The sequence below is a fragment of the Hydra vulgaris genome, chromosome 12, assembly GCF_038396675.1.
Source record: "Hydra vulgaris chromosome 12, alternate assembly HydraT2T_AEP".
Taxonomy (NCBI): Eukaryota; Metazoa; Cnidaria; class Hydrozoa; order Anthoathecata; family Hydridae; genus Hydra; species Hydra vulgaris.
In genome coordinates, this window is record NC_088931.1 from 83,665,488 (window position 1) to 83,676,718 (window position 11,231).

General features: G+C 26.8%; 1 protein-coding gene across 1 annotated transcript in view; it reads left to right on the forward strand.

The window, feature by feature from the left end:
- LOC100213557 (importin-9) overlaps positions 1-5,397 on the forward strand; it is an 87,313-nt gene extending 81,916 nt beyond the window's left edge. The window contains exons 23-30 of the mRNA XM_065814716.1: positions 2,163-2,252; positions 2,598-2,764; positions 2,931-3,031; positions 3,126-3,155; positions 3,333-3,451; positions 3,711-3,804; positions 3,959-4,029; positions 5,145-5,397. Of these exons, the coding sequence (XP_065670788.1) occupies positions 2,163-2,252; positions 2,598-2,764; positions 2,931-3,031; positions 3,126-3,155; positions 3,333-3,451; positions 3,711-3,804; positions 3,959-4,029; positions 5,145-5,261 (789 nt within the window). The 3' untranslated portion in view covers positions 5,262-5,397. The remainder of the gene's footprint in view (positions 1-2,162; positions 2,253-2,597; positions 2,765-2,930; positions 3,032-3,125; positions 3,156-3,332; positions 3,452-3,710; positions 3,805-3,958; positions 4,030-5,144) is intronic.
- Positions 5,398-11,231: the final 5,834 nt, after the last annotated feature.

Below are 11,231 nucleotides of genomic sequence, written 5' to 3' on the forward strand. Positions count from 1 at the left end.
TAAAAAATCGTCTAAATATAACAACTTGAGAATATTTTTAAATAAAACAACTAAAGAATATTTTAATTACGCATTTTGTTTAAACGCGTGAGCAGGGTATTTGGTTTGTTTGTTTTATGTGTGTAAAATATGATATTTGAGTTTGTTTTCTTTAAAAACTTTTTTGAATTTCTTTTATGTATAAAAACTTTTAAACAACCCTCTTCTCCCCCTTTTTTTTCCCAATGCTTTTATTAACTCCTCGTCTCTGTTTGTCTGTGATCATCAAATGTTGCAATCAATTTTTGAGTCACTTTCTGATGATAGATTTTCTTCAAATTTTGCATACATACTCTTGCTTGATGACAATAAAATATTCAATAATTAGTTTTGTAATAAGTCAGTTAATTTAGTTAATTTTAGTTAAGTTTATTTTTGATATAAAAAGAAGAAGATTTTTTTAAAATAAGTACCTTATTTGTTTTCTACTCATACGCGTGTTTAGCTTAATTGGATAAAGCGTTGACTTCGTAAATGGAATGTCTGAGGTTGGAGACCCGCCTCTCCCTGAATTATTTTTTACATTACATTTATATATTACATAGTTTTTTTACATACGCATACAGCCGAATGTTAATAAAATAAAATAATAGTATCAGAAAATATTGATTGCAAATTTGTGTTTTAATAACATATAAAAGCATTGGGTTTTAAAAATTCGTTTTTAATATTACTTGTTATCTTTTTTATTAGCAAAAAAATTACAGAATTTTTTATTTAAATGTGGTCATTTTTTTAATTGTAGAAAATCGGCAATTTTTTTTTATAAGTAAACATTTTAGAAGTTGGGATCAGCATTTTTTTTTTAAATTAAATAATTTTTATTAAAACATGAAATAAATTCAAAAAAAATAATATTTTTTTGATGTCAACACTCTTTAACAAGTCACTGCACTCATTCACGAATAAATTAAATAAATCTTTCTGAAATCGTATTTGAATGCTTAGCTTTACAGGGGAATCTTTTGCAGTAATTTAGAGCCAACGGCAGGGGGGGGGGGAGTTGGCACACACTTTTTTCTAAAGGACCTTCTTTTTTTTTTAGTTTTTTAAAGAAAATTCTAGATATAAAAGACTTTTTTTTTAAATTGACGTTTGTGCCCCTCTCCCCTCACTTTGAAATCCGTGTCGTCAGCCCTGTAATCTTCAAGTTGCAAATGTATCTTTAGGCTCCTCTATTAAAAAGAATTTTTGAGTTAATGTCACACTAACTGCAAGGGTGTTTTAGATTGCATGATATTTTAAAGATTGTTTGTGTAAAATCCAGCAATGCTTTAATGTTTTTGTAGGTTTCTAGAACTTTTTCTGATATAACGTTGATTAATTAATTGCTTCACTTTAATGCCTTGTGCTGTTGAATTCGTTAGTAATTTAGGAACTTTTGTCATGGACTAAATGTTTCCTCAGTTTTCTTTGATGTGCTAATGACCAAAACTCATTGTTAAGAATGATCAATTCAAGCAAAATATTATTGGTTAATTTTTAATTTTTTTTTTAATGCGTTTTTTGTTGCTGTGTCATGATCTTTCAAAACGGTAAATTTTGTGAAGAATTCAGAGTTTCTATTCTAAATCCTGCTCAAACAGCATGAACTCTTTTGTCTTGTTTGAGGTAGATCCCAATTTTTTTCATTTTGGTGTTAGAAAAGCTAATATTAAACATTATCCATTGTTTTGGTTAATTAATATTTGCCTAAGATGATCCTTTTGACTGATATGATTAGTTATAAATTGAATCATTTTGAATTTTAAATTATCAGTGGATGTATTTAGAATCTATTGTGTCTATTGTTCTATTCATTAATGTATGCATATTCCATTTTGCCTATTAAACAAAATATTTTTGTTTAAATGTTTAAAATACAGACTAGTCTGTTAAAATAAAAATCCCCTATAATAGGTTTAAAATTAAATTACCTGCTTATTTATTTTATCAGTTGAATATAAAAATGATTTAAATATTTTTTTGTAGAATTTTCGTAAGTATTAACCTTAAAATTTACAAATCATGGTTAATCATTTGTTCCCCATTCTAATTAAATTTGTTTTTTATGAAAAAGGGCTTTTGAAAATAAAAATCAGCTCTTTGCTTAACATCAATTTTTTTTATTATTATTTTTACAGGCAGGATCAATGTTAGGAGACAATTTGTCAATTATATTAAGATCAGTTCTCAGCAAATTGCAGCAATGTCAATATTTTACTATTACTCAGGTAATTCTTTTACTACAATTTCACAACTACTGTAATTACTAAAACTACTTTAACTTTACAACTATTACAAATTTACAACATCTACAACTTTACAACTACTACAATTTTACAACATCTACAACTTTACAACTTTTACAATTTTACAACATCTACAACTTTACAACTTTTACAATTTTACAGCATCTACAACTTTACAACTTTTACAATTTTACAACATCTACAACTTTACAACTATTACAACTTTAACCCTTCTACAATTACTAGAACTAATTCAATTTTACAACTACTAAAACTTTACAACTACTACAACTTAAAATATCCAATCTTGACTTTTTTTTTACTTAGTCGCTACTTATGGTATTTATTCAATTGTTACGAAATCAATTAGAGGCAACCTTGGATTTTTTAAGCATGGTTCCTGGACCTACTGGAAATTCTGCATTAGATTATATTTTAAGTGAGTGGTGCGCAAAACATTCTAGCTTTATCGGAGGATATGAGATTATATCGAGGTTATTGTTTGCATTTTTATTGTATTATAATTGTAATATTGTAATATAACTATCATATTGTATTTTATAATATAATTATAATTTAATAATGTAACAATAATTTATTGTTACATTATTAAATTAATTCATACACTTTTTTTTTGTAAAATATGTTTTATGGTTCTAGTATTGATGCAATTTGTAAGTTACTTATGTATATCATGGCAACTAATGATGTTCGATTTGAGACTATTCATGTTAATGGTGATGAAATAATTAATGGAGAAGGTAGTAGAGTTGAAAAATAAAAAAAAAATTTATATTTTATAATTTTTTATATTCTATTTTTTATAAGTTTAATAAAAAAAATTTTTCTTTTAAGGAAGAGTGCTACGATCTCATTCAAAAAAAGGTATTTGTTTTTTTGGTTAACTTTTTACTTTTTTTTTTTTTTTATGAATTATACAAGCTTTGTAGAGGTTGAGTTTTCAAAGAATCATCTTTTCAAAGAATCATCATTTCTAATTCTTTTTTTTTCTAAGAATGTCATCTTTTTTTACATGTATTAGCTTACAATATTTTTTTCTAGAGGCAGAGTTCTCTAAGATACCAGTGGCTTTTAAATTGTTTAAATTGGTTGTTGCTGAATTGGTGCAAGTAGAGCTTTCTGAAAATGCAGAAGGTGATGAGGAAGAAGACAGTGAAGAGGTATAGTAGCTAGATAAATATTTTAGCCAAGCAATTTGCTTATAAATATATTTTTTTAGATCTGCTAAGCAAATTTAAAAAAAAAATACTTTTAACCCAACCTGACAAAAAAAAATTTTTTAGTTCTCACACAGTTTAGGAGTTTTTGAGCAAGTAATTGATTTTATTACTTGCTTTTCCTTTACTTTTTTTAATTTCTTTACTTTTTTTAATTTCTTACTGGTTTTTTTTTTAAAAAAAAACATTAATTTAACTTTAGGAAGATGATTGGGAAGACATTAGAGATAACTCAAATGAAATAACTGTTCAGCAGGCGATTGAGGCAATACTTAGCCAAGGAAATAAGTTTGAAGGTCAGATAAACTCAATGAATATTTTTCTTCTTTAAATGGCTATTAAATCTAATAAAATATTTTTATACTTTTATGTATTTTTGCATTCATTTTTTATAATATATATTTTTTTGAAATTGTTTCATTATATATATATATACGTTTCATGTTTTAGATTATGAAGAGGAAGATTTTGAAGATGATCCTGACACAAAGGAAGATCCTTTAAACAACACAGATCTAAAGGTTATTTTTTCGTTTTTGTCAAAAATATATTTCTTTTTATCAATATAATATAACTATATAACATAAGTTTTATATTTGTGAAAGAAATAGATTCCACAATCTTTAAATAAATAAAGGTTGTCATCTCAGTATGAGCGCTCTACTCATTTCAGGATATCATACATACTTTGGTATAGAAATATTTGGTCACTCTTGTTTAGAAACATTTACATTAGGTAACTTATAAGCAACTGCTTATACTTAATCAGATAAATTTAAAGTTCTGTATTTGAATCTAGAATTTGTTTTTAAGAATTGAGATGTTTCAGATACAATACAGTGAAAAAAAAATCAAAAAATTGCATGTCTGAGAAAAATAAGTTTTAGATTTAAAAGCAAGTTTAAAAGCAGTTTAGTTTTTTAACTCAAACTTTAATCAAATAAAAAGCTTTCACATATACAATTCTTCTATTTAATTGATAAATTATATGTAATATAGTAAAGGAGCGTTGTTTAAAAAAGCTTATTTAAAAATTTTATAATGGATTGGTGCATTGAAAAAATATATATATAATCTAAAACAAGGAGCGTTGTTTATCTTTGAAAAATTAAATACTGGATCGGTACATTTAAAAAGTATTTATTGGATTTTTAGATGTAAATTTGAATATATTGAGTGTTTAGTCGTTAATTTTGTTTCAACTTTTTTTTTTAAATCGTTTTTTTAAAAAAGAGATTTATTTTTAAAAAAAACGTTTTTTTTTTGTTTTTTTTTAAATAAATCTCTTTGTGCGTTATATAGTTGCCAAAATTATTTAGAATTTTCTTTTTAAGTTTCGAACAAATTTCAAGATTATGAGAAAGAGTAAAATTTCGACACTCATACAAAATTAAAATGAATATATTAATTAAAGATAACTCATCAGCTAATGATAGTATATTTTATTTTATTAGACTATTGTAATAATATTATACTTACAAATAACTAAGCAACAACTGTTATCATTCATAATATATATATATACATACATACATACATACATACATACATACATACATACATACATACATACATACATATAAAAAGAGATAGAGAGAGAACATCGCGTAGTTTTTAATTTAAAAACTTTCTTTAGACTATCCTTACACATTTTCTCGAAGAGTTTTGTCAGTTGCCGTATTTTTCAAACTTCGCTCAAACGCTTAATGACACAGAAAAGCTATGTCTTAAAAAGTTGGGTTATTTTAATTAGAAGATTTTTATAATTTAGGCGTGTTTATTCATTTTTTCATTTTCAATAAAAGAACGAACCATAATTTGTAATTAGATTTTAATAAAACTTTCACTATTGTTTTTAATTCAAGTAAAAAGACTTTAATAAGGCAGAATTAGTATTTTTCTATTATTGCAGTATAAAATTTATTAATGTTTTATAAACAAATTAAAGACATATAATGGACAAATGTGGTAGTGGTGTAGTGGCAGAGCGTTCGCCTCATAAGCGAGAAATTCTGAGTTCGATCTAAGATCCCCACCACGTCCCTCGCAAGGTGAGGCTATGTAAATTGTAACCACAATTTAAGTAGCCTCCTCGAATGTAGTTGCCTTCATGGCATTAAGGAGGTGAATTACCATTTAAAACGTTTTTTATTTAATTTGTTAATTTTATGGGGGAGGAGAATGTTTTTTATAATGCCAGAATTTTTTTTCAAAAACTTTGGTGCGTGTCATTTTAAATAATGATATGGTAATATCAGTAATTGACGATAGTGTTTATGTGATATCAGTGATTGACAGTAGTCCTTCTTAAGAATTTTTATCATAAGTTTATTTAACTTTATATAACTGAAATGTTAGTGCATAGGCTTTGAAGCTGATTTATGTAATAAGATAGTTATAAAGCGCTTTCTTCGCGCACAAAAAAAGTTGAGGAGACGTAGTGTCTCCTCAACCTTTTTTTGCGTGCGGCGGCCTTGTTGGTCATGTATTATCTTTTATAGGTATAGAGTTAAGATATAAAGTTAAGTAACTACAAAAAAATAAAAAGTAGCCTCTTAGTTATGCTGTTCTTTTAATAGATTTTTTCATTGTGCTGGTAAAATCAAAAATTAGAGACAAACTTATTTTATTTCCAAATATTCTGTAAAGTTTTGGCTAAGTTATTGTCAAAAATTTTAAGTTTGATTTTAATACTTAAAATCAACACGAGTTCTAAATGCAAATTGCGACAGTAATTGTGGTAAAATTTCCCCAAAAAATTAGGTTATTTTGCTTTCAATTCAAAAAAATGTTATGATCCGAATAAGCACCAACGAATATTTATTTAAAAATGTCTTTCAAAGTTAAGCGAAGTCGAATAGCGAATATTCGTTAAACTTCGTAACCGCAATTTAACGAAGAGTACTAATCTCGATTGTAAATATAACAATCTACTTCAAATATATATTTATATTTACATATGCTTATATATATTTTCATATACTTATATATGAAGATATTAATATATATAAAAAACAAAAAGTTATAAAATATTAAGGAACGTTTACAATGTTGTGTCTCGTAACGTTAAAAGTGTTACTTTTTGTTACGTAACATTAACAAACATTTGATACGTAACGATACGTAAAAATGTTACTAAATACTTAGGGTGTACTCTAACAAAGAAAGAAGAAAACATTTTGTTTGGGTGTATTCGCAGACCTCCTGCTAAACGCAATGACTCTACTAAACGCTCACATTTTGAAAAGGCAATGTTTCCATCATTAGTTTTTGTTTCGGATGTAGTCCAGAACAATATGTTAAACAGTAAAATGTGTTTAACCGGAGATTTCAATTTTAAAAAGTTAACATGGAATGAAGGAGCAGCATACACATAGGTAGACACCACTTTAGCAGATCGTCAATTTGTGCACACTCTTGAAGATCATTTTATTTTTTAAGCGGTTAACTTTCCATCGTTTCCAAACGTTTTTTATACTTAATACTGACTGAATCACCTAACCGGATATACAGTATTGAACTTTTTCCTCTACTTTGCAATACCACCAACCAATACCTTTTTTTGTGCGAGTTTAAACAACAGATTAGCAGATTTCAAAAACCTGAATTTTGATATAAAAAAAAGTTGACTAGAACGTTTTGTTTACTTCTGAAAACACGACACGATGTAACAAAACTTTTCTCATTGAGTACAACAGTTTGTGTAATAAAAAGTTTGTTCAAAATAGTTTTATTAACTTTTATCGTATTAGTATTTCTATAAAGATTAAACAAATGAATCTTTAAATAAAAGTAAAAAAAAATTGATAACTATTTTGAACAAACTTCTTTACGGTTGAGTTTTTTAACATTTAGTAAAACTTTAAGCTTTACTCTAAGATTTACAAGAAATTTGGAGAAAAAAAACCTATTTATTAATTATTTTAAAAATAAAAAAAGTACATTTTTACAAAAATACTCAAGCACACATAGTTGAAATTTTATTAACCATAAGACAACAAAGACTAATGAAGAGCGTCACTAGAACATTACTCGAGTCGTCAACATCCGAAAAAGACCTAGGGATTCAAAGGCTAAGTCCAACAAAGTCCTTGGAATCTTGAAAAACTTATTTTTTCAGCAGAGACACCAAAATATGGAAAAAAAACTTTCACCACCTCTATACGCCCACATCTTGAGTTTGCAGTCGCTGCCTGGTGCCCGCATCTTGAAAAAGATATAAATGTCATAGAACGCATCCAGCATCGGGCAACCAAAGTACCGCAAGAAATAAAGCGCTTTGATTACAAAACAAGATGCATCAAATTCGGCCTCAGCTCTCAACTAAATTGACGTTTATACGGCGACCTCGTGTAAACCTCTATTTAGCACGTTTCTTGTAATTTAACTAAGATAATATTTGTGCTAAAAAAAGAGACATTACTTTATCAAGAAATCTAAACTTTAAGAAACTTTCATTAAGTCATTAACTATGAACTTGTGATTTTGCACTTCTTTATAATTCGATAACTTCTTATATAGTACATTTTTCACCCATACCCGAAAATTGCGGAATCAAATTAGTTGCTTGTTTCTATAAAAGCAAGTTTTTATCTTAAAATTAAATCTTAAAAATTAATATGTTCCATAACACTATGTAACACAATATTTTTTCCTGGCTTCTAAGTGTTACATTTCAATTTCTTATATCTAATATATCAGCGATGTCATAGAGCCGGAACGGTCCGGTACTTTTTTTTATTGTATATACTGTATCAGGGGTATACTGCCAGAATGCACTAAATTATTTTTTGTTGGTTTTGAGTTAAGTCAACATAAACACTCATTATCATATGCTTTATCACTTTTAAAACGTACCAGACCTTATATTCTATATAATACCAAGTTATTGATCATTCTCAAATATACAATGGGAATATACGCCATTGCATAAAAAATTTTTGCACTAAATTGCCATTATTTATTTATTTTTCAAATCTTGTCAATAATGAGTTCAAAACTTAACACTGAAGTCTCAATAAAATTAGTTCGTGAAATATTTCAAGAAATGTTCCAAAAACAACAAAAAGATATTTTAGCGTTAATAAGTGCAAATTTAAAACTGGCTAACGATCGAATTGATGGATTGCTAAAACAAATTAATACATTAAAGAATTCTTGTGAAGTTTTAAAAAAGGAAAACGAAAACCGAAATACCGATCTTAAAAAAACAAACAAGCAGATGATAAAGTATGAAAAAATACAAAAAGACATTGAAGAAAGTCTAACGTTCTATCAGGATTGCCATGATAAAAAAGTCAGCAATTTGGAAAAAAAATTGATAAATGATAAAAAAGTCAGTGATGTGGAAAAAAAAATATGGTCGAATGCAACCATAGGGGAGAATGAAAAAAATAGATTTAGACAACTAGAAGATCGTCAAAGGAGAAACAATCTTCGAATCGAAGGAGTCAAAGAAAATAATAACGAAAACTGGGATGATACGGAAGTAAAAATAATAAACCTTCTTGAAAATAACCTCAATGTAAAAGAGCGCACAGAACTGGTATTATCGATGTTAAAAAGCCTAGAAAAATTGTAATTAAGTTACTAAATTATAAAGACAAAGTAAAGATTTTAAAAAACGCCAACAAACTAAAAGGTTCTGGAATTTATATTAACGAGGATTTTTCGCTAGAAACTTCTTGAAGAAAGCAAAACGCATAGGATAAACGGTAAATATTCTGTTGTTATATATGATAAGCTCATTGTTAAAGAATTTAGAAAAAAAAAATCATGTTAAATGATTATTTTTTTTTTAGTTAAATTTATATTGATTTATTTTTTTATTTAAAATGGCTGATAATATTGTTTTATCAAACATAAATTTTAATTCACAGAAAAAGCCAATAATTTTAAACAACTATTCGGATCCCGATTATAATTTTTTTAACGATAGTCAAGTAATTAAAAATACAAGCCCGATATACTATAACCCACATTCAAAAATTATTGATAAAGGAATGGAAGATAATTCGTTTTTTGAGTCATTGAAACAATTTTTACATAAAATTGACATTAGATTTCAGGTAATTTGTCTCAGCGAGACATGGTGTAACGATGTAAGCATTGAAAACAATTCCAATTTTCAATTACCTAATTATAAAGTAATTCATCAAGTTAGAGCATCTAATAAGGAAGGTGGAGGTTTGTGTATATACATAAAAAATTCAATTTTATTCAAAAGGAAACCACAGTTAAGTTCAACCACTAATGATTATGAATCTTTATGTGTTGAAATTATTAATAAAACTTCAAGAAATATCGTCATCCATGCTTTATATAGACCGCCCTCAGGAAGTATTAAGGCATTTGAAAATCACATTAAAAGTATAACTAAAAAAAAATCATCTTTAAATAAATCGGTTTATATTGTTGGTGACATTAATCTTAATATATTAGAATACGACAAAAATAAAAACATTAAGAACTTCTTTAACACAATTTTTCAAAATAGTTATATTCTCCTAATCAATAAACCAACGCGAGTAACTAGAGAAAGTGCAACATCTTTAGATCAAATTATTACAAATGATTTCGTAAATATTAAAATAAAGACAGGTATATTTAAATCTGACATTTCTGATCACTTCCCTATTTTTATTCTATCGCAAAAATGCATCGACTATGATGTTCTTAGTGATAGAAAAAAATTAATTACAACACGGTTAGTAAACGACGCTTCCATCAAAAATTTTCATAAACTTCTTACTGGTGTCAACTGGGACACCCTACAACTAAATCTAAATGCCGATAAAGCATATGATATCTTTTTAACTGAATTTCTTAATCTTTATAATAAAGCATTCCCGGAAGTTACTAAAGTTATCAAAACAAAAACACTTTTAAACCCCTGGATCACGAGGGGCATTCTTAAATCCTCAAAAAAAAAAAACATTTATATAACAAGTTTCTTAAAAAAAAAACTCTTAAAAATGAAACTAATTACAAAACCTATAAACGGCTATATGAATCAGTTTTAAAACGCTCAAAGAAACATTACTATTCGGAACAATTATTTAAACACAAAAATGATTCGAAAAAAACATGGCAAATTATAAAGGAGGTAATCGGTAAAAAACGTTTATACGGTAATTTACTTCCGAAAAATCTTAAAGTTAATAACAATTGTATTGTAAATAAATCCTTAGTGGCCGAAACACTTAATCAGTTTTTTGTAAATATAGGTCCTATTTTATCATCAAATATAGCAACTTCTAACATACACTTTAAGTCTTATGTAACCTCAAACAATATTAGTGTTATGTCTAATCCTAAACTTACGGAAAATGAATTATTTGACGCAGCCTCTTTGTTAAAGCCCAAAAAAAGTGTAGGTTTCGATTCTATAAGTAGTAATGTCGTTATTAAATTGATAAAATACATCACAATTCCATTATTACATATTTTTAATTTATCTTTAAAACATGGTGTTTTTCCAGAAAACCTAAAAATTGCAAAAATCATTCCAATTTTAAAATCAGGCGATCCTTCTGATGTTGCAAATTATCGTCCAATCTCAATTCTTAATTGTTTTTCTAAAATATTAGAACGAGTTATGTATAATAGGCTTTATTCTTTTTTAAATGTAAATAATATTCTTTACCATAAACAATTTGGATTCAAATCTGGCCATTCCACCGATCATGCAATCATTCACCTTGTTCAGGACATATTTAAATCG